We start from the raw sequence: 24393 nt of genomic DNA, 5'->3' as shown, positions 1-24393 counted from the left end.
AATGTCATGTTATCTGCGTTCTGTGTCTTCCTCCTTAAGTCTCATATTTTGATGGGGTCCTAAGAAAGAAAGGGTGAATGGGAGGTAAATTTTGTGTGATGTTGCTGGTCTTTTTTTTTTAAAGGTTACATTTTTATTTATTTATTTATTTTATTCATTATTTATTTTTGGCTGTGTTGGGTCTTTGTTGCTGCGCATGGGCTTTCTCTAGTTATGGAGAGCGGGGGCTACGCTTCATTGCAGTGCGCTGGCTTCTCACTGTGGTGGCTTCTCTTGTTGCGGAGCACGGGCTCTAGATGCACTGGCTTCAGTAGTTGTGGCACGCAGTCTCAGTAGTTGTGGCGCACGGGCTTATTTGCTCCGTGGCATGTGGGATCTTCCCGGACCAGGGCTCGAGCTTGTGTCCCCTGCATTGGCAGGCGGATTCTTAACCACTGCACCGCCAGGGAAGTCCCACTGGTCTTTATTCTTGATGAAAGAATATGTAACTTCATGCTTGATGAAAATCTTGGCTGGGTATAGAATTCTAAATTGAAAATTATTTTTACTAAGACTTTTGAAAACATTATTCCAACTTTCTTCTCTCCCTCTCTCTCTCTCTCAGATTTTAGGATATTCTCTTTATTTCCAGCATTCTGAAATTTCATGATTTGTCCATCTACTGTAGGTTGTTTTCTTGATCATTGTGCTAGGTGCTGGTGGGCCCTTTCAATCTGGAGATTTATGTCCTTTAGAACTGGGAATTTTTCTTGTATTTTTCCTTTGATTATATCCACTTTTTTCTCTGTTCTTTTCTGGGCCTTTATTACGTGAGTTGTACCTTTGAAATTGATTTTATAACAAACTTGTCTTTATTTAGTATATGTATACTTTTTGACTTTTAGTTCCACTTATGGGCTGTTTACTCAACTTTGGCATTTTATTTTTCTTTACTGAATTTTGGCTATTTTATTTTTAATCTTTTTGCTTTGTGAATATTACTTTTTATAACGTTCCTGTCTTATCTCTTTAAAAATGCTAATTACAGTCTCTAATGTTTTCTCTTGTCCTCTGTATTATCTGTGTTTTCTTTAATATCTTTTGGTCCGTTTTATTACTTTGGTCTTTCACACTGGAGATTTTAGTCATATTTCTGGGGCTTATTGGGTGTCTATCCATATTTAAGAATGAGGCACTAAAATGCTTCCTGGTAGCTCTGTGTGATTGGTTAGCACTTGTAGGCTGGTGGTATCCACAGTATGTTCTTTACTTAGTTTCTTCAGGTGAGAAATGCGTAATCTGCTCTGGGATGGAATAAGCCTCACTTAATTATCCTATTTTCGTTCCAGCATCTCATCCCTGCCTTGTCCTGTGCCTGGTATCCCTGAATCTGGTTCAGTTTTTCTAGCATATCTCCCACCTGTTGCTTCTTATTCTTCAGTTTATCTCCCTTTTGTTAATACAGAAGTTTGTGGGGGTTTTTCAGATAATAGGTACAGTCCTTTTCATGGATATAATCATATTCTAGTCATAAAACTGAAACTCACTTTGATTGGATTTGATTGTTCCTAAAATTTATTAGCCGCTGTAAATAACTACTGTCATCCATTATCTATCTAGCTAGATTAATTTTACTAGTTTAGATATTAGAGGTTGAGTTCCAAGTTTCATACTTCTGTTACCATTTACTGACAAATATCAGTTTAGTAATTGCTATCAGAATATTAAAGTACATCTTAAATATCATACTATGTATTGCAAAAAAAAGTATTTAAAAAAATAAAATTTGATTCTCTCTTTTTGAAAATTAGATAATTCCAAAATGGCAGAACTGTTCATGGAATGTGAAGAAGAAGAGCTGGAACCATGGCAGAAGAAAGTAGAAGGAATTCAGGATGAAGATGATGATGAGCTGATCTTTGTTGGAGAGATACAAAGTTCAAAACCAGCCATTTCAAGTAAGCATTCACTTTCAGTGAAGCAAAGTTTTATAAGATGTTGCTTCTAATGGAAAACCTGGGGCTGTCTTATATGTCCTTGTTACTCTATAAGGATCTGGAGGTGAGAGAGAGAGAGCATAGAGGTCAGTAAGAATTTGTGAGAATCAGAGGGAGAATGTGGTTGGAGAGTTGAATAAGGAGGTGTGAGAGGTAAAAATATCATATGAGAGAAAAGGAAAATGTTAACTAAATCACCTAAAGGTTAAGATTACCTAACAACATTGTAGGCCTTTTGAGATTAGAAATCATAACTTTATTGGAGCCAAGTAGCCTATTTACTTGTTTATTTGTTAATTTTTCTTTTTTCCCCTTAAGCCCAAATGTACCCGGAAAAGGAAGTGTTGGAATGCTTTGCTTAAAATATCAGACTACTAAATAAGTTTGTGTTAGTCTCTGATGGAATTTCTTACACCCAGGCAAGTGCCTCATCAGTGTCATCTTGACTCATGGCTACAAAAATAAAAAGGTGCTGGTCTGTGTACCAACATGGCCGGTAGCTTCTGGCCGCACCCATCTTTCAGCAACTCCTGATGACTGTGTATTCATGAAGAATATACAGTGGCCTGATCTTCAGCTACTATATTGGGATGATGCAGGCAGTCAGCACACTTAATCCTTAATCCACACTTTCTAGGAGAATATGTCCAGTACCTTTGTGGATTTCTGGTAGAGTAATTAGACTTGACATTGTTATAATGTTAAAGTGAAGATATTAATGATACTTGTTAAGATGTCCAATCAGAAATATGTAAAATGCAGAGGAACAACATACTGAGTTTCAGCGGAGAATGAAGAAACAGATTCTTTCTCATTATACTTACTTTTGTTAAGCCAGGAGAATTTACCAAAGAATGTAGCCAGCATACCAGTGTTTTCTTACTTACTATGGCAGTGCATAATAGTGTAGTTTAGAGAAAAGTTTGTAACTTTCTGAAAGCCTAGTTCTTACTTCTCTTGACTCTAAACTTAGAATAGCACTTCTATTCAGTTTTATAAAAGGTAGAATAATTTAATTAGTTTAATTCTCGGTATCACTTCCTGTAGCAAATTGAGAGATGCTAAGTGGAGTGCCACTTCAAAGAAGTAGGCATGTTGGCATATTTGCTGCTGATAGAGGAACAGAATATTATATTCTCTTAATGTTTCCTAGTCACTGTGATTATTTTTATACTGAAATATTGCCATATTTCAATATTATTCAAATCATCTTATTGAAAGCATGACAGTTCACATTGGATTTATATCAGTTATAGATGACTAGTACTCAACTAGAATAATGTGTATTAGTTTTTTTTTAATATCCATTTTTTTTAATTAATTAATTTATTTTTGGCTGCATTGGGTCTTCATTGCTGCGTGCGGGCTTTCTCTAGTTGCAGCGAGCGGGGGCTACTCTTCATTGCGGTGCGCAGGCTTCTCATTGCAGTGGCTTCTCTTGTTGTGCAGCACGGGCTCTAGGCGTGCGGGCTTCAGTAGTTGTGGCACACGGGCTCAGTAGTTGTGGCTCGTGGGCTCTAGAGTGCAGGTTCCATAGTTGTGGTGCACGGGCTTAGTTGCTCCGCGGCATGTGGGATCTTCCGGGATCAGGGCTCGAACCCTTATCCTCTGCATTGGCAGGCGGATTCTTAACCACTGCACCACCAGGGAAGTCCTGTATTAGTTTTAAGTGATTCTGTCAGAAAGAAAATTGACCCCAGTGAAATTTCTTTTCTAAATAACTCAAAATATAAATGATTTTATTGATGTTTTATGTGTGAGCCATAAAATATTTTAGCATATGGAACATGAGCTAAATATTTAAAAAGAACCACTATAAGAGGGGGGATAAAAACTTGTGTTTGATACACTGCAATCACCAAAAAAGTACTATAGGAATAGCTCTTTAATGGCTTGGGTAAATACTTACCTTGAATTTCTGAACGAAAACAATACCAAGTTGTTTGAATGAGCAGATTTTTCTCCTAGAAGACTTCTGTAGCGCTTAGTCAGAAACTCTACTTCTGTGTGACCCTTTACTTTATAGAATTATTTTATGAGATCTGGTTCTTTTCTACTAGGAGGGGAAAAAGGAAATGTTCTGATGTATTATGGGATTTTTTTGTCTGCTTTGTATCTTCTTCTGATTAGCAATTTTCCAAATTTTCATTTGATTTCTCAATAACCTAGAAGTTATGGGTTCACATGGGTATAAGAGTGAGCAATATTAAACTGATCCAAAAGGTCATGTCAGGCTCAAATTGACTTTTGGTGTAGTAAGTAGATAAGAGATACTTTTGTAAACTCTAGATTCAATTTAGTCTGCAGTCTCTGATGGTATCCCTTTCAGAAGTCAAGAGTAATGGTACAGATAATCCATCAGCTTGCCCATAATGAAACTTCCAGGCTTTTAGGGGTGTGAATGTGGCATGGAGATTGGGGAAGGGCTTGATTTCCAGTCACAGTAACCCAAGTCTATATACAACCCTGTCACCATTAAGAGAAAAAAATATACTTCAACTATTAGTTATATATGGATATATTTTGGGAAAGTTTTTTCTATTATCTTAATATATATTTCATTCAAATAAAAATTTTTTAAATAAATATAATTTTTACAGATATTTTGAACAGAGGTAATCCCAGCTCATCTTCAAAGGGAATAAAGATTGAGACAGTCAGTCAAGGTATAGTATTATTGTATTATTTTAATTTTAAAGTGAAATATTTTGACAAAATTGGTTGTGTAGAGAAATATTCAGTATTTGTGTAATTTTAAAATACAGGTGTTACTGATGATTTCAAGCCTACAAGTGAACACTACAAAGACCCGACATCAGATCCAGTGGCTGCCTTGCCTAGATTTCATCCTGAATCTAAATCTTCACGTAGCCCTGATATTGTTCAGGACATGTCTAAACCTGTAAGTGTTTCTAAAACTACAGAATTAGATCAGGGACACAGTGGATATTATAATACCCAGTCAGAATTGTGGACTGTCATAGCTAGTCACCATCCCAGTAGAAACATAATCACTATCAGAAAATGTCACCATCTTCAAAGTGAGAGAGTGGCATGGACATATATACACTACCAAATGTAAAATAGATAGCTAGTGGGAAGCAGCCGCATAGCATAGGGAGATCAGCTGGGTGCTTTGTGACCACCTAGAGGGGTGGGATAGGGAGGGTGGGAGGGAGGGAGATGGAAGAGGGAAGAGATATGGGGACATATGTATATGTATAACTGATTCACTTTGTTATAAAGCAGAAACTGACACACCATTGTAAAGCAGTTATACTCTAATAAAGATGTTTAAAAAAGGAGCAAGGGAAAGTGGAAGGGCTATTATAAACAAAGAGTCTGTGATTGGGAGATTGGGATTGACACATATATACCATTTTTTTTAACATCTTTATTAGAGTAGAAAAAAAGAAAAAAAAGGAGAAAGAAAATGTCACCATCTTTATGATGGCTCAGCCAATACCCAGAATAATAGCTGCAGGAACTAACTATCCAACCTGTCAATAAATCAGGTAATATGCTTAAATTAAATAGGTATAATATTGAAAACTATGCTATCTAAAGGTGAGTAAAAAAGTATAATCAGTAATGAATATTGCATAATGGCAAAATTCTTAAGACAGTAAACTGAACCAGGTATTCTTAATTGGGAAGATTTTTCCAAGGTCATTATTGCTGTTTATTTTGAAAACATACTTTCATAGTTTAGTTTTTAAAACTTTTAACAGAAATAATAGATAATGGTAATATTTAACATTTGTTAGTCTGTCAACATGGGTAAGTCTTAGTTCTAGATGCTATATATAAATTAATCTCTTTTAATTCTTATGACTTTCTTATGAGGTAAGCGCAGTTATTTCCCCCATTTTATAGTTGAGGAAACTGAGGCTCAGAGAGTCTAAATGATTCACTCAGGGCCACACAGCTGGTAATGATGGATCTGGGATTTCAATCCAGGTTAGCCCAGAGTTTTTAAAATATGCACATACACACATCCATACATACATTTAAGTATGTGCTTTTAAAAATAGAAGCATTGCCTTGGAGCAGTGGTGTATTTCACAGACCATTGGGGTTCCCTGAGACTCTCAGTAGTCTGTGAGGTCAAAACCATTGTCATACTAACACTAAGACGTTTGCCCTTTTCACTCTGTTAACATTTGCACTAGTGGTACAAAGGCAATGGAGGATGAAACTGCTGGTGCCTTAATATGAGTCAAGGCAGTGCCACCCAACTGTACTAGTAGTTTTTGTATTGGTGGCCACCAAGCACTCACAGTAGAAAAATTTCACTTTCACTTAAGAATATTCTTGAAGAAGTAATAAATTGTTTCTAATTTTATTAACTCTCAACCCTTGAATACACTTCTTTTTAAATATTCTGTGTGATGAAATGGGTAGTATGCATCATAAAGCATTTCTGTATCTGCAGTTTAAAGTTTTTCTTGAGGAAAAGCACTTGTGAGATTGAATTGCAAGCTGAACTAGCTGATTTTTTTAAAATAGAATGCCATTTTTACTTGAAAGGATGACTGACAAAGCACCATGGAGTAATTATTTATTGCTGCTTAACAATAGTACCACAAACTTAGAAGCTTAAAGCAATATATACTTATTATTTCATGGTTTCTGTGAGTCTGGAGTCAGGGTATGGCTTAACTGGGTCCTCTGCTGGGCCAGGCTGCAATCAAGGTGTCAGGCAGAGCTGCAGTATCAGTTAATACTGCTCCCAAGCTCACATTGTTGTTGGCAGTATCCAGTTCTTTGTGGGTTGTCAGACTGAAGGTGTCAGTTCTTGCTGCTGTCAGCTGGAGACCGTCCTCAGTTCCTTGCCGTGTGGGCCTTCCTAACATGACTTGCTTGCTTCCTCAAAGCCAGCAAGGGAAAGATGGCCTATGTAACATAATCATGTACATCCTGTCACTTTTGCCATATTCTTTTGGTTAAAAGCAATCACAGGTCCCGCCCACACTCAAGGGGAGATTATACAAGTGTAAATATCAGGAGGAAATTATGGGGGCCACCTTTAGAGTCTATCTGCCACACACAGTTTTTCAGTACTCAGAAATATACAAAGCATGCCTATCATGGAAGAAAACTGATACTATTCTTGCCAATGATAAAATTTGAGCTTTCAAGCAAAAAATTCAATTTTGGAAAACCTATATCTGTATTCTGAAATTATTATCAATCATAATATGAGCCCTGGACTAATAGTCCAAGAAACCTGGATTGAAAATGAGACTTGAATGCTGATTCTGTCTTTGTTCCTAAGTAGAGCATTGTCACAACCTCTGTGGGCCTCACTTTCTTCATTTCTAAAATGAGAACCTTTACCCAGACCACTGGCTCTCAAACTTGGATTCTCTAAGTATCCACAGGCTGTTCTTAATGTTTTTATAAACTTAATAGGTGCACCTGATGATTGCAGGCTACAAGAAATGCAAAAATTATTTGATTTTAGCTGGAATCAGATTAACTCAGTGGTTTTCTCATACTGTAATAAGCTGTTTGGCATTTAGGAAAAACAAACCAGGGAATTCCCTGGCAGTCCAGTGGTTAGGACTCGGCGCTTTCACTGCAGTGGGCCCAGGTTCAATCCCTGGTCGGGGAACTAAGATCCCACAAGCCATGCGGTGAGGCCAAAAAAAGGGGGGGAAAAAAAGGAAAAACAAACCAAAAAAACAATAAAGGAAACATCATTATTTAAATACAGATAGATGAAAATCATTCCTATGTTGGACCCAGGGAAGAAGAATAATAAGGAGGAGGGATATCTTTCGTGTTAGGAAAGTTAGACACTAGAGCTCATCCAAACTCAGAATTTTGTTTCTGTGGGCATGGTTGTTTAATCAAAGTTACTCAATCAGGTTCCCGATCCTAGGGAGTTTTTTAAAAATAGAGATTTTTGTCAGTTGGTCTTGGGTGAGACCTGGGCATAATAGATTAAAACAGAAAAATCTCCAGGTGATTCTATTATGCAGCCACAGTTGAGGATGACATATATTCTCAAATGAATTGAGAATCCTATGTTAGGGAATTTTCTCTGAAATTCTTAAACTTTTTCATTCTCTTTAACCTCAATAACTCTTTTCGGCAGGCAGGGACATAATTATTATTATCCGTTTTAAAGTAAGTGTGATATAGCTTAAGGCACAGGCTTCGTAATAAGGCCGACCTTTGTTCTAATTCCAGCTTCATCATCAATAACAAGCTGGGTTGTACTGGGAACCTTACTTAACCGTACTTAACTTTAGCTTACCTATTTATAAAATGGGAGATCATATTAGGTCTTCATTAGTACTGCTGTGACAACTTCTTAATAGAATACATGTAGTACAGATCTTCTTTGACTTATGATGGGGTTACATCCTGATAAACACATCGTAAGTTGAAAATATCATAAGTTAAAAATGCATTTAATACACTTAACCTACCAAACATCATAACTTAGCCTAGCCTATGTTAAACGTGCTCAGAACACTTACATTAGCCTGTAGTTGGGCAAAATCATCTAATACAAAGCCTATGTTATAATAACGTGTTGAATATCTCATGTAATTTATTGAATACTGTACTGAAAGTGAAAAACAGAATGGTTGTAAGTATATTGATTGCTTACCCTCGTGATCACGTGGCTGACTGGGAGCTGTGGCTTGCTGCCACTGCCCAGCATCGAACCACATATCACTAGCCTGAGAAAAGATCAAAATTCGAAGTATGATTTCTGCTGAATGCGTATGGCTTTCACAACATCGTAATGTGGAAAATCGTAAGTTGAACCATCCTAAGTCTGGGACCATGTGTACTGTGAAAGAGGCAAGTACATTTTAAATAGACAATAATTGGTGGCTATTATTTCAGTTGCAAAGGAATAACTTGAATCTCATAAGTGACTTATCCAAGGTTCCATAGTTAAATAAATGGACAAGTCTTCCGAATCCCAGTCTATCACCTTTTGTACCTTACCATTGTATTTGGTATCTTTCTGAACTACTTTATGAGATATTAAAAAATCCCAATTGGAGAATTATTTTAACAAGTTATTTGTTTAATAATGTATCTGCTCTCTGAAACGGTGGTACTTAATTGACCAGAGTTATCACCTAGGAAAGGATTTAAAGTGTTAAGTTTGTTTGGAGGAACTTCTGTTAAAGAACTATTTTGGGAATTGCTAGTGAATATTTTCCGTTTTTAAGTGCAAATATTTGGAGAAAATATTTACCTTGTAGTTAGATTGTGCTTGGTTACAATTAAGTCATATAGCTATTATTGATTTTATATAATACATGGTAAGGCTCAAATGCAGAAATCTGCCTGTTATGCCTCAAATTCTAGGAATAGAATGGTTTGTGTCACTTCGATATCTGTCTCCATAACTTCTTAACAAGTCTCTGTCAACAGAAAACTTAGTAGCAAAGTAAAATTCTTAATACCTGATTGTCTCTCAACTTGTAAGCACAAAACATGCAAGCAGGATCCTTATATTCCCATGATAAAGGTAATATGTATGGGGTTTGGTGCGGAGCGGGGCAGGGGTTGAAAAGAAACGGAAGAGAGTTTTGTTTTCTGCAGATGGTTAGTGTGGTATATAGAGTATATCAATCAGGACTGTATTTTATACACAGATGTCTGGTCCTCTTTTTTTCACTGAACTTTATATTAGAAACATTTCTTTGTCATTGGCTGTTTCTGAAAAACTTAATGTTGCATGATAGTCTATTATTTAATTTATTTAACCATTCCACCATTGTTGGACATACAGGTTTTAAATTTTTGCTATTATAAATAATTCTCCATTAAATATTTTCATTTCCTTAGCATAAATTCTTGGAAATGGACTATTTAGAATAATTGGATCAAAGGATATGAACTTTTTAAAGCCCTTGATAGATACTCCCAAAATTTTCTTGCAGAAAAGTTGTACCAAAATATAACCTCTACTTTGCTAGTAATATTATCATTATTTTTAAATGTTAACTGTTTATTTAAAACTAACTTTAGATTTTCAGAAAAATTACAAAAATAATCCAGAGAGTTCTCATGTACCCTTTACCTAGTAGATGCTGATTTTGACAGCAAGTAATAAATATCTTTGTGTTTTATAACTTATTAGTAATTGAATCATTAAGGTTATCTTTATAGTATTGACATACGGTTAAATTTACCTTTATAAAACTTTGTAAAACAAAATAATTTTAACTTATTACAGGATTTTACAAAGAATTCATCACAAGATGAATTGGATGATTCTTCAGATTCAGTGTTCGACTTGACCCAGGTTACAATACCACTATCCCAAGATGGATCAACAGTTTATACAGAAGGTTTGGTTTGGCAGTTTTTATAAATATAATAAAAAGAGACTTGATGAATATACATATACGATGGATTTCTATTTTGAAGCCTGTATCTTCATTCTATGTTTTTCATATGTTGTAAAATGGAAGCTAATCGTTCCTGAATGCCTTTCTTGGGTGATTTTATATAAAATCGTATTTAATGGTAGAATATTTTATTTCTTTTTATTAAGTTGGCTAACATATTCTTTGAGCTCATTCTCACTTGGAACCAGCCATGCACTGAAAAATCTTAATATAATTTCTGTGAGTCAGGGAAGTTCCCTGATACCCTAATACTATGGTTTAAAAAAAAAGTATGAATTACTTGGTAATTAGTATGAGAAAAAGTGCGTGGTTATAGTTGATTTCTTAATAGGCTAGGGTCTTTCTATCGAAATTAATGTTGTAGATGTGATAGTTAAATATGGTTATAGAGTAGTAGTATAAAATGGCAATACTAAAGAAATAAATGATTTGCACATAGTAACTACTCAGTAAATATCCATTGAAGGAATAATGAAAATTTCCAATTAAAGAAGAATTAACAATTCTTTGATTGTATACCATAACAAAGTTCTTCATTAACCTGAAATAGTATGCCATGAAGGAGTTTTATCTAGTTGAAAAATTCCCTGTTATCAAAGCAATTATTGTTTCTATGTTAGCAAATTTGATGTATTTCACTAACTGGAGAAAGGTACACAAAAATTTTTGTGAATATTTAAATTGTTTACTAACAAATTAGTGTATATTTACAAAACCAAAATAGAAAGAAATTTATAGTAATATGTGCACCAAAAACATTTTCCCTTGATAATACTTGGTTTGATAATCACTTATCTAGGCGCCACTTATCTAGTGAGTAAAATAACCAAGAACCAAAATAAATAAGAAGATGAAATAGATGTCTGAAATCTGATTTTGTAATGCACACAGTCTTTATTCATAGAAAAAATCTGAATTCTTGAAGCTTCCACTCTCTCTCTCTAAGTTGTTACACTGCAAAGAGTGGAACTTTGCCCTGATGGTAAATAAGGTTATAGTTGATTAGGAAGATGTAGGCTTGAGCCTCTATTCTAAATATTTTTGTAGCCTTTATTAAATCACCTAACCTCTTTACACCTCAATTTTCTCATATTATTAAAATAGATATTTTTATTTTTCTCACGTAATGCATTCATTTTCTAGACCTGAAATCAGCCATTTAGCTATATAATTTTGATTCTTGCTCTGTTTATCTCAGGGCTTTTTTGAGGCTCAAATGAGATAAGTGAGAAGTGAAAAATTCATTAAAACTTTAAAAAACTTGACAATAAACATTGTTAGCATGATAATTATGAATAATAATATGTACTATATGTTCAGAAGCATGATTAATGGACTCCTGTCTAGGATGATCATAAGATCTTGGAGACAGCTGGATTTGAACTTGATTTTGAAGAAGGAGAATGGGATTTTTATTGGCACTGTTGAGGATAGCGAACAGCACAAGCCAAAGGCAACGCAGATAAATAAGTTGAAGAATCAGCATTTAAAACTATTGAGCTCAGAGTGATTTTATTTAACTTGGAGATTTATGCATGCTTAAAAAATTATATATAAAACAGCCTATTAGATAACTAGTTGCCTAGTCCAAAATACCAGCACTCATTGGTTGTTCAGTTAACCTAAGCAACTGAGAAGAATGTTAGTGTGATTACACAGAAATCAGTCCTAAGTGTCTGCAATATAGCTGTCAGTAATCATGTGCCTGAAGATGGAAAAAAATCATTTCTGTGTTATCTCAGAGAATGAAACGCAGATTTGACAGAGGAGCCCACTGGTGTAATACTCTTATTTTCCTGGCATATATCTATTCTGCTTCTCCTATTAGTATACAGTTGGGAGCATTAAAACATGTGCAGTTTTAGAATCTTTATCACAAAGTACAATTGTGTGTTATTTTCAAAAGGGACTTTTTCTGGGTCTGGTTATAGCCTAAATAGCCCCACTTCTCTTGCAAATACCCTGAATTGCATAATTCTTCAGCCTTTAAGGTGATGGTTTTCAAACTTAAAACTATTTTTAGCAATGAAATCTCTATTCAAACAAAATATGTAAAAGTCTCATTTTTTTTTTTAAAGTAAAATGAGAATTTCTCTATCTGACATGCCCACTGAATTCCCTAAAACAGAACCGTTAGGCTCAGGGGAACATAGTTTGAAAGCCATCATACTAACTCCAAACCTTTTCATATGAATAAGTGAGGTATTGTCATTCAAGATATTTAAGATTAGTTGTTTCTACTTTGCATGTAGGAATTAAATAGATAATTTAAACTACCCATCAGGTTGTTAAGTGGGAAAAGAAACAGCTTGGTTTTCCATTAGATATCTTAGGATTTTTTTTAAAGTATCTTAAGGAGTTTCTCTAAATTTTTAGATTAGAATATAAATTGTTTTTGTTTACAAGCTCAAATGCATTTAAGCATCTGAAGAGAAATTCATTTTTTGGAACTGAGCTTTTAGAGTATTCTCTCTGCTGCCTTTTTTTTGGGGGGGGGGGGCTTGGGTTTTTTTGGTCTGACTTCTTTCATGATAACCTATTTATATATTAATTTGAAAGCATCTTTAGAATTTTCTTGCATAAAAAGTTTATTTCATGAATTGTTCAAACTGTGTAGTCCATAATGGCTATTTGTGCAGTTTCTTTCTACCTATTGATCATATATAAATTTTGGTCATTCATCATTGTCAGTTGTATGATATGGTAATTCAATTATATTACCTTTATCTCCAAAGTATTCTTACTTAATTTTAAATGTAAGGCCATTTTAGTAGCATTTGTAAGCAATACTCTATACTAAAGCAATTTCAAATATCTTTCCCACTATTTTAATCATTGTAGGTCTAGATGAAACTCCGCCTATAATAGAACGTTCTTCTGTTTCTAAAGTAGACAGTGTTACTCCAAAAAAGCCAAAGACCAGCGAAAGAGTTTCTGACATAAATCCTTGTGCTTCATTGTCTTTAACTAACTCTCCTTCAGTGACATCCTCCCATGTCTTGCTATCAAAAGGTAAATATGAATCTGGCGTATAAAAAAGAAATTGTATTATTTATACATAAATTTCAGAAATTGTGATGAAGTTTAAAACTGTTATTACTGGTTGGGTTTAAGGTTAAAAAAGGAGAATTTGACTCAGAAAACTCCTTAATTTATTTTAGGTACAAATACCTCACCAACTCTCCATAAAACTGGAACACCTTTTCTAAGATCTTGTCCAAAGTGCAATGTTCAGTTCAATCTTTTGGATCCTTTGAAATATCACATGAAGGTAAAACTTTTTCAAAATCTGATTTTTAAAAATATTCACAAATCTCTGAAAATATTAATATTAAAATATTAAGGATTGATATATAGTAAATGCTAGTTTATCCAGATATTTAGATAAGAAATCTTCTCATTGGTATTTTCATATAACTTAAGTAAAAATTGATACTCATAATGATTAACTTTATAAGAGATTTAAAAATCCTTCCCAATCATTAAATTATTAAAATTAAGTTTACAAACACTACATATTATATTTTAATTTTTAATGAAATAATATATTAATCAGAATATTTTATTGAGTAGGTCATGCCATTCTTCAAACTTCTTGTTAAGCAGGCATTTTATTAGGTGCTTAATCTTTCATGTAACTTAATTCCTTTTTTTTACGTTATTTTTTGTCCATGGTGATATATGCATGTCACATTACTCAATGAAAATCTTAGCCTTGCATTTTAATTTTTAGCACTTAGACATAAACAACTAATGGTGGAACATTTCATATGAAATGATAATTTTAACTCAATCCAGAATATAGTATGTGTAGTTGTTATAAATTAATTCTAGATTTATATTGGTGTAAGAAGCTCTTGAAATTAGGTTTTAGGTAATTTTCAAAGTACTAATGAAAATATTTAAAAATATTTTAGTAGATACTACAGTGTCCTTTGTGTCTGTGGAAAGATAGTCCGTATTCTTTTTGTATGCCCAGTATAAATGGCAGGAAGGGGGGAAGGGGGCAAGAAAAAAGGTAGTGTAGAATATATGCAGGAAACAAGGGATGAGAAGAATGCAAGGTAAAGAAAACTATTTAGTAAAAGTTATTGCTCACTATTTCAAAGATTGGCAATTTTTTCATTGAAATTCAGCATTTTACAAAAAAATGTAGAAAGAAAAGGAGCATCCTAGAATTCCAATTACAGTCTCTTTATTCTTGGGCAAAACTGTATTTGATCTATTACTATTTCCATCTCCCTGAGTGTGATGTAGAAAGAAAAGGAGCATCCTAGAATTCCAATTACAGTCTCTTTATTCTTGGGCAAAACTGTATTTGATCTATTACTATTTCCATCTCCCTGAGTGTGATGTAGAAAGAAAAGGAGCATCCTAGAATTCCAATTAACAGTCTCTTTATTCTTGGGCAAAACTGTATTTGATCTATTACTATTTCCATCTCCCTGAGTGTGACTTCTGTTAACTGGACTTTGGGCTTTGGTTTTAAAAGTAAGAAGTAACTTCTACAATGCTTTCAGGTTTCCTATTTATGTAATATTGTGTAGAGATACACAATCAAGTGATGTTTTTATGTTTTGCATCATAGATAGAGAAAAGAAAGGAATGAGTTTGTTAGTTATCTTTAGTTTATTTAATTTGGGGGTAATTATAGTCACATGATTCAAAAAGTATAAGAAGGAATACAGTGAAAAATCTCACCCCGACTCCTGTTTGCCTAGTTTTCAATACAACTCACAAAGGAATCATTTTTTATTAACTTGTTTTGTATCCTCTTTGATTTTCTTTCTGCATATACAGGCACACGTGAATGTTCTTATTTTCCATCTATTAATATACACAAATCATAGCATGTTATATATACTTCTGCACCTGGAGAAAGTGACAGACTTTTTCTAAAATGTAGCTTTTATTTATTGTTTGTGATTAAAACTATGTGAGACTGTCTTTCCACATGAGCTGGCCCTAGTTATAAACACAGAATCATTTTTTGGTGTCTAATTTTTAAAAGAAATATAAATAAGGCTTGTATTTTTTTTTCTCTTTCAGCGTTGTTGTCCAGACATGGTAAATGCATTTTTGGAAATGATTAAAGTAGAACTTTCCAGTACTGAAGGTAAAAATGAGACTGGTACAGAGAAAGGAAAATTGATTATGTTAGTTAGTGACTTTTACTATGGAAGACATGAAGGAGCTGTTGATGTGGAACAGAAGACTTATACAACATTTAAATGCTTCAGTTGCTTGAAAGTTCTTAAAAATAACATTAGGTATGTAAATACTTATTTCTATTTCTATTTGAAAATTGGGATGCTACAGATGTAAATATTGTATTTCTTTTTCTGTCCATCCTAGATAAGCAATTTTAACTTTCTACTAAGAATAAAGGCAGATTTTCATGTTGAAAAGCTTTTATCTTTTCTTGTATTTTTAGGAGTTTGACACTTGGATCCACTTTAGTTGTATGTATTTCAGATAGCTTAAGAAAGGACAAAATTTATTTTAAACTAGGGGAAAATCATTCTTTTCTCTGTATCATTGAACTAGGAATTTCCATGAGATATTTTTATTTTTTAACTGCTTCTGAATCTTATTTTTCCTATCACAAGAAGAACCACTTTATCCAATTTTACCTCCTCCATGTTTGTCTTATTTAATGTTCTCTTTTACAATTCATATTTATAATTTTAGTACATTTTCCTTACAGAAAAAGTGATTTTTTTGATCATCTTCTTTAGAGAAGTGCCAGTTCTTTCTTTTTTTTTTTAATTTATTATTTATTTTTGGCTGTGTTGGGTCTTTGTTGCTGCACGCGGGCTTTCTCTAGTTGCGGCGAGCGGGGTCTACTCTTCGTTGCGGTGCGCGGGCTTCTCATTGCGGTGGCTTCTCTTGTTGCGGAACACCGGCTCTAGGCGCGCGGGCTTCAGTGGTTGTGGCTCGCGGGCTCTAGAGCGCAGGCTCAGTAGTTGTGGTGCACGGGCTTAGTTACTCCGTGGCATGTGGGATCTTCCCAGACCAGGGCTCAAACCCGTGTCCCCTGCATTGGCAGGCGGATTCTTAACCAGTGCGCCACCAGGGAAGCCCAGAAGTACCAGTTCTATGCAACATGTCTGCTTTGATTTTATAATTTAACACATTTTCAAAGTAGAGATTTAATTCTCAATGGAATTCTGAGGAGTTACACATGTATGCTTCAAATTTTAGGAACTTACACTTTGCAGTCTTTGAGTTATACGGCATATTACATATCTATCATCCTAAGTGAGATATAACAAGAACAAAGTAACGAGATGTATTGATTGGTATTTTTTAATTGGCTATATAGCCTGACATTGTTTTTCCAATATTTTATTATAAAAAATTTCAGATAGCAAAGTTGAGAAAATTTTACAGTGAACATCTCTATATATTTACCACCTCAATTCTACCATTAATATTTTACTCTACTTGCATTACTACATATCTATTTATCCATAGACCCATCTGAGTTTTTTATACTTTTCAGAGTAAATTGCAGACATCAATGCACTTCCCTTAGGTGAGATACATATATGTATATGTATGTCTGTACCTATATTGTGACACATACATGCTTATAAACTTTAAAAAATTTTTACCCTTGAAAACCATCATTTATAACTAGCATTCTTAAACATTCTATAGGTAGGTCATTTCTAAGCTCAGCATTTATTTTTTCTGGTGAATTCTTGGGTCCAAAATGAAGTACATAGAAAAACACTGAAATACACTGTAATATAAGCCTAAAACAATTGTGAATGCTACATTTATGGTAGCATTTTATAGTTTTCAAAGACCTTTCACTTATATTATTCATATGAGTTTTCACACTTCTTTACCTCCTTTTATCAAGCCCTACCAGCCGTCAATTGCTAATGGTCCCAGTAGCTTAACAGAAGAGAAATTGTTGTTTGCGATATAACACTGAAACAACGTTACGATAAAACTCTGTGACTCATAAAAACAGAGTAGAACAGTGGTTACCAGGGATGGGGGAATTGGGGATATGTTATTTAGGGGTACAAACTTGCAACTTTTTATAGATAAATAAGTCCTGGAGATCTAATGCACAGCATAATGGTTATAGACAACAATACTGTGTTATAAACTTCAAAGTTGCTAAGAGACTAGATCTTAATTATTCCCACCATAAAAAAAGAAATGATAATTATCTGATGTGATAAAGGTGTTAGTTTATGCTACTGTGGTAATCATATTGCAATATATAAATTATCAAATCGATATACACCTTAAACTTATACAGTGTTATGTGTCAATTATATCTCAATAAAAATAAAATAATGCCAAAAAAAAACACCCAACTCTGAGACCTCATTCCATATTATCATTCTTATAGTAAAATACATCAGAAAAGGGACTTTCCTGGTGGCGCAGCGGTTGGGAATCCGCCTGCCAGTGTAGGGGACACGGGTTCGAGCCCTGGTCAGGGAGGATCCCACATGCCGCAGAGCAGCTGGGCCCATGTGCCACAACTGCTGAGCCTGCGCTCTGGAGCCCGCAAGCCACAACTGCTGAGCCCATGTGCCTAGAGCCCGCAGTGAGGGGCCTGCTCACTGCAACTAGAGAAAGCCTGCGCGCAGCAGCGAAGACCCAATGCAGCCAAAAAAAAAAAAAAAATCAGAAAATAGTGTTGGTAAATTTTGTAAAATGCATAGAAAAGTGGTTCACTAGTTAAGTTCCTTGTTATACTTAAATATTATGTATATGATGTTAGAAGTTCTTCCAGCATTAGCTTTTTGGCTTTTCTTTAAGATTAGCCCATTTAATATTATGCATGAAATTTTCTTTGTTTTTTTGTTTTCATTTCAAAAGACTGGCTACAGATTTGTAGATTATCAGAATATCTAGAAATTTTAAACTAACCATGTTTTGTAATACCTAGGAATTTTGTGGCATTTTGACATACTATTTAGTAAATGAAACCAGAACAGTAAACACTGGATAACCGAAGATGTTACATGTGTTAAATAACATTTTACCTTAATGGTAAAAACTAGGATGGAAAACTGATGGTTTTAAGGGATGGTAGACGCTAATAGCTCAAGATTTCTCCTCTCAGCCCTGTCAACATATTGTAGTATATTTTTCCCTACAGTGAGTGTCACCAAAACCAGTTAGGGTTATTTTATTCTGAGAATAGCCTTGTGAGGGGTTTCCTTTTTTCCACATCTCCATCTACTGGTTTAAGAAGTGTGAGCTGCTGATGGGGGCAGGGTAATAACTGAGAGATAGCTAGTTGGTTAACAGATTATTTTATACAAATAAATTTTACTAAAGTTGTGAGCTGAAAGGTTAATGGCTCATGACCTTTATATGTAAATATTTAGGCAAGACTAGGATTTTTAAATAGATTTAATAGAGATGATGTTAAAATGAAAGGAGAAAAAACGATATTTCAAAGTGTACCATAAGCAGCTCTAAAGAGAAGTGGTGTTTTGGAGGTGTGAAGAGATAAATGTTAAAACCTCTGTAATAATTGCTGCCTAGGTTGCTGACATTATTACTTCATTTCAAGATTATTTCCTTTAGGGACTCATAGTGACTAGCTATTAATATTTGACCCAGACTTGAGATTGTAATTTTGATTAAATAACTTTACTTTGAAATTCAGTAGAACATTTCAGTAAGCCGTTTGAAATAGATATGCCTGTTTATATTGTACTCTCTGCCATTAAAGGTCATAGTTCCTTCTCATAAGAAGCCTTTTAGGGAATCTGACATAGCAGAATGTAGAACTGAAAAATGGACTGTGCTACAAAGGGCGCAGTCTGCGAGTTAAAATGAACTGTTTGTGCTAACAGTAAACCTGTATCATTAAATAAAACAAAAGATTCTTGTAATTATAGGTATTAAAATTGCTATTACATGCATGTAGAAACCAAGGCACAAATAAAAATGCTAACAATTTGTCTTTTGAGCAGCTGAAAGCTATTGTATATCGCAAGGCCGTCAAAAGATTTCTGTCATGATTCTGTAGCTGCTCTTGGTGGTAGAGTTTCCTTTAAGTATTTTATTTTAAAATGTAAATAGTATTTCATGTATGGTAAAGAAGCCTGCTGTTTTTCTTTACAAAAAAATTTTAATCTGAAATAATGGTGAAGAAGCAAATTAGCAGTATTTCGTATTAACTATATTAATGGATTATTTTAAAACAAAGATGCAAAGAAGAATGTTTGCTGATGCACTTAATGAAAGTGATCATTTGAAGTGCACACTTTTCCAGAGGACTATATGGCTTTGGAGGTGTTATTTTGAGTAATACAACTGCGTTTTTAGCATTTAGGTTCAGATACTTATTTGTGAGATTTGTCTTTGGTTATAAATTTGAATATTTGCATCTGTTAACAATCATTTATAGGTTTATGAACCACATGAAACATCATTTGGAACTTGAGAAACAGAACACTGAGAGCTGGGAAAACCACACCACCTGCCAGCACTGCTACCGTCAGTATCCCACACCATTCCAGCTGCAGTGTCACATTGAGAGCACACACACTCCCCATGAGTTTTCTAGTAAGTCACAATTTTATTAAAATCCTGAACATTAATGATTTTGATTATCTAACCTATGAAGAATCCTTAAGAATTCTGATGGGAAAATAAGAATAAGAAATAGATTTTGTAATTTGGGGGCAAAGTTGAAAGCATATTTTAACTTGTATAAACTTTTCAATAAAATTACTTACTAAAATTGAAGTCCCTCTTGTAAATTGAAGCTTCCTTGGCATAACTTATGCATTGTATGTAGGAAGTAAATTATAAAACTCAGATTCCCTGGTTTGCAAATATAAAATTAATGGTCTTCATTTACACTCTAATAAGAAAAGTAACTGCAGTGATAGTTAAAATCACAGAGTCTGGAGTTAGCTTGGATTCAAATCCCAGCTCTGCCTCTTAATACAGCTGTGAGATGTCAGTCAAGTTAATTAATCTTTCTGTGCCTCAGGTTCCTCATCTGAAAAATGGGGATAAAAATTAACAGTACAGCTCTCAGTAATGGTATGAGAATGAAACAAGCTAATACTAAGTAAAGTCCTTAGAACAGCGTTACAAAATTAACCACTGTAGAATTGTTGGAACCACCATCACCACTGTTATTATTATTATTATTATTACTTGTTGTTGCTGTTGTTATGGATGTGCAAACTGAATCTTTGATTTATACATCCTTAAAATGATGTAATGTGTTTTTTTCCACTTTCAGCTATTTGTAAAATCTGTGAATTATCATTTGAAACAGAGCATACTCTTTTACAACATATGAAGGACACTCATAAACCCGGTGAAATGCCATATGTTTGCCAGGTACACATTTTATTGTGTATTTAGGTGTTTAATTTTCACATGCCATGAAATAGTATTGTTCTTTTGATTTTTTTTTAAATAAAAATGAGTTACTAAAATGAAGACCCTCTTCAATAGTTGAAACTCTTGGTTTAACTCATGTATGTGTGGGTGGTGGGTTGGATTTGACCTGTGGGCCATAGTTTGCTGACCCCTCTACTAGACAAACAAAAAGCCCTGCTGGAGAAAGACAAACATACTGACTTTCTTACCCTGTAGGGAAGAATATAGACGTGTTAGAGAATAAGAAATACTGTTAGTTACGGGGAACTCAACTAAAGGCTTTGGGGCCAGTATTTTTCCCGAATTTCAAGTGGTTCCCAGTAAGATAGCAAGATAAAGATAAATTGCCTCTGTTACAGCCTGGATGCTATTTAAAATCCAAAGAAGAGAATCCTCATTTGATGTAACAGGAAAAACTTTATAGGTCAAGAGGTGTCAGACTTTGAAAATTCAAGTCAGGATGGGGGATAGTAGATCTGAAAAGAAGGAAATCTACTGATGTTTAGGAATATATCCCTAAACTTTGAAAGACAGCTTTTCTGCTACAGAGATTATCTGTATTACTTGCAGTATCAGAATCCTTGGTTGTATAGGCAGCAGAGCTGAATTAGTAGTACATCATGTTACTCTAAGCAAATGACTTATTGTTGCTACTTTGATATAATTGCATACCGTTTATAAATTTTCAAGTTAAATTAAATCTTCTTTATGTTTCTAGGTTTGCCAGTTTAGATCATCAACATTTTCTGATGTAGAAACTCATTTTAGAGCATCCCATGAAAATACTAAGAACTTGCTGTGTCCATTTTGCCTCAAAGTTAGTAGAATGGCAACCCCCTACATGAATCATTACATGAAGCATCAGGTGAGATTTAGCAGTTCTTATTTGTTCATTTTGTCTTAGTGTAAAGGTTATATATATAAACTTAGAACATTGGTTAGATTTGTTCTAGAAGGAAAGCAAAGTTTTCCAAATGACACCATTAATTTATAATTTATGCTGAAATACTTGTGAAACTTCCACTTCTTTTCCTTGTCTGCTTCCTGGTGATGATGAGGCTCATGGATAGTGAAAATTCTGAAAGGTAGGTACAAATAGGAGCCTAGTGTGGAGGGGAAGAGGAAAGATGAGTGGAATATTTACATTGGACATTTCAAGGGTTTAAGAGTGGTGAGAATGGGAATGATTTTAAAGAGCAGGGGAAAGGATAAGTTTGAACTAAGGAAGATAAGATTGAGGATTCACAATCTTCTGTTTTCCTCTCTCTTCAAACTTTATCTCCACTTTCTAGTCCACCTTTTTTTTTTTTTTTTTTTGGCCCCACGGCTTGTGGATCCTAGTTCCCTGACCAGGGATCAAACCAGGGGCCCCTGCAGTGGAAGCACAGAGTCCTAACCACTGGCCCGCCAGGGAATTCCCTAGCCCACTTTTTATTATGAGAAGACATGTGGTTGTCATCAGTGATCCAGGATGGTCTCTTGTAGCAGCCAGTGCAGTGACAAAGGAAACAGCAATGACACATTTCTAGATATGTGAACTATGCCAAAGAACAGTGTTTAGGTTATAACTTGTTTCTTAGATGACTTTTACCAGTTCTGCTTTTGTAATTTCTGGAATATCAGTACTAGTGCTTGCACCTTTCCCTTGAATTTTCATTTTATGCTTGCTGGTTCTTTTCCTGACACAATTAGACCATCCTTTATTTGGGCTGAAAACTTGATAAAACAGTGAGCCTATTCTTGAGTGCTTGAAAGAGCAGTCATGCATTTGCCAAAATCAGAAGTCAGTGAATTTACTGAATCTGATTATGTAATCAAGTTTTGCCTCCTCACTGATCAGCTCATTACATTTCCTTATTATTGAATGCGTTATCATCGCCATTTTATTCAGCACTTGTGCTAACATTGCTTTCAGTTCCAGTCATTAGATAATCATGAAATCAACTTATAGTTGTTACTTGGAAAAAATCATAAATATAGAATATCCAAATACATTCAAGATCACCTGTGTTATGGCAACATGCTTATTTTTTTATCCTGGTATGTCACCTCACTGTTAAACTCTGGCAAAAATCTTTCTATTCTAGAGTTTCCCCCGTGTTCCATCAGATGTCAAATAGATGTTCTACTCTAAAATTGTTCCTGGAAAAAGAAATTCAGTAAATGGCTGCACTTACAAAATGAATAGTTTTTTGTTTATTTTTTAATAGGATTTTTCAGAGCTTTTAACATGCTAAAACATGCTTAAAAGATCATAAATCTCCAAGCAAGTGATATTGTATATGTTGTTCCCAAAACTTATTTGACCATTGAATCCTTTATTTGCACAGTACATATTAAGATTTCTTGAGGAATAGAGTTTTTGAAACACTGATCTTGGTGCTCTATATTTCATCTTTTGACCTTTGATTTTGAAAGAAAGAACGAGATACAAAGCAGTAGCTCTATTTTATTATGAAGCTTTTAACATAATTCTTTCTCTTGTGCTTTACTAAGCTCCAGAGTGAGGTGTAGATGTGGAGGGAGTAATAGATGCTTAGAAAGGTAAGAAAGAGACGGATGGGCTTGCTATGTGGACTGTGTCTCCTAAATGGTTTAACCTGATCTGTAGTCACTCTTGCTACCGTGAGTTGTATGTCTTAACTTGCCACATATATAGGAAAGCGTTAACCCAGCAGGTCTGAGTTGCTCAAATCATGCACATTTTCAGAAGAGTCTACTTGCATAACTAGCCCTTGGCTAACTCTGGAAACTGAGCCTTTGTTATTAATTGATGAGTGTTTTACACGCCTGGAACCTTGAGCCATGTGGTACCAGCTTTTCTAGATCTTGTGCAAAAATATGCTTATGGTGAACGCCTGCTTTTCTTCTGGAGTCTGAAGATTTGGTGACTGAACCCCATGAAAAACCTGGGCTCTTAGACTCAAAGAGAGCTTCCCTGGAAAACAAAATAAAACAACACAAAACAAAACCAAAAAACTTCATACCTGTTGCTGCAGTTAGTTGCTGGGGGATTGATGAGCATGTCCTATGCAGCTCCACTGGGAGAGGGCACTTGGAGACTGGCGCCAGTATCCTCCAGACTTCACCCGATGCACTTGTTTCCTTTATTAATCCTGTTCTGTATCCTGTCACTGTAATAAATCATAGCTGTGAGTATAACAGCTTTTAAGCCCTATAAGTCCTTATATTGAATCATCAAACCGGGGAGTAGTCTTGGGACTACTGACACACCATGGGTGCCCAATTTTTTTGTAAGTTTGGAGTACCTAAGAGGTAGGCAGTCAGCAATCAATAGAGGAAAGACTCTATCAATAAGAAGCGTCGTCAGGCATCCTTCAAAGTATTTCAGTTTGTATATAATTGTTCACAAAAGACTGAAAAACCATAGCTGAGCAAGATTATAAGCTTGTAATTGAGATGATACTAGGGCAATTTTAGACCATAAGAATTGTTGAGTCTGTGGCTCATTTTATTCTTTTTAAAGACTTTGGTTGTAACCTTTTCCTTAAAAGAATAGATTATTATGTATTGAGTGATTTCAGAGCTAACAATGCAGTTTGTACAACTTTTAAGAAAGGATGAAGGATTTCAGATGTGTTAAATAACCTCATTAGATCTTTATAGTAATAACAAGC

The 24393-nt window shown here is 34.6% G+C and overlaps 1 protein-coding gene across 1 annotated transcript in view; it reads left to right on the top strand.

The window, feature by feature from the left end:
- The window catches only part of ZNF280C (zinc finger protein 280C), a 52847-nt gene that overhangs the window by 11252 nt on the left and 17202 nt on the right, over nucleotides 1–24393 (top strand). The window contains exons 4-13 of the mRNA XM_061178416.1: nucleotides 1791–1937; nucleotides 4577–4642; nucleotides 4742–4878; nucleotides 10192–10306; nucleotides 13208–13378; nucleotides 13528–13637; nucleotides 15416–15636; nucleotides 19764–19921; nucleotides 20613–20713; nucleotides 21474–21620. Coding sequence (XP_061034399.1) covers nucleotides 1791–1937; nucleotides 4577–4642; nucleotides 4742–4878; nucleotides 10192–10306; nucleotides 13208–13378; nucleotides 13528–13637; nucleotides 15416–15636; nucleotides 19764–19921; nucleotides 20613–20713; nucleotides 21474–21620 — 1373 coding nt within the window. The remainder of the gene's footprint in view (nucleotides 1–1790; nucleotides 1938–4576; nucleotides 4643–4741; nucleotides 4879–10191; nucleotides 10307–13207; nucleotides 13379–13527; nucleotides 13638–15415; nucleotides 15637–19763; nucleotides 19922–20612; nucleotides 20714–21473; nucleotides 21621–24393) is intronic.

The sequence above is a fragment of the Eubalaena glacialis genome, chromosome X (genome assembly GCF_028564815.1).
Source record: "Eubalaena glacialis isolate mEubGla1 chromosome X, mEubGla1.1.hap2.+ XY, whole genome shotgun sequence".
NCBI classification, from domain to species: Eukaryota; Metazoa; Chordata; class Mammalia; order Artiodactyla; family Balaenidae; genus Eubalaena; species Eubalaena glacialis.
This window is presented reverse-complemented; position numbering and strand designations above follow the sequence as displayed.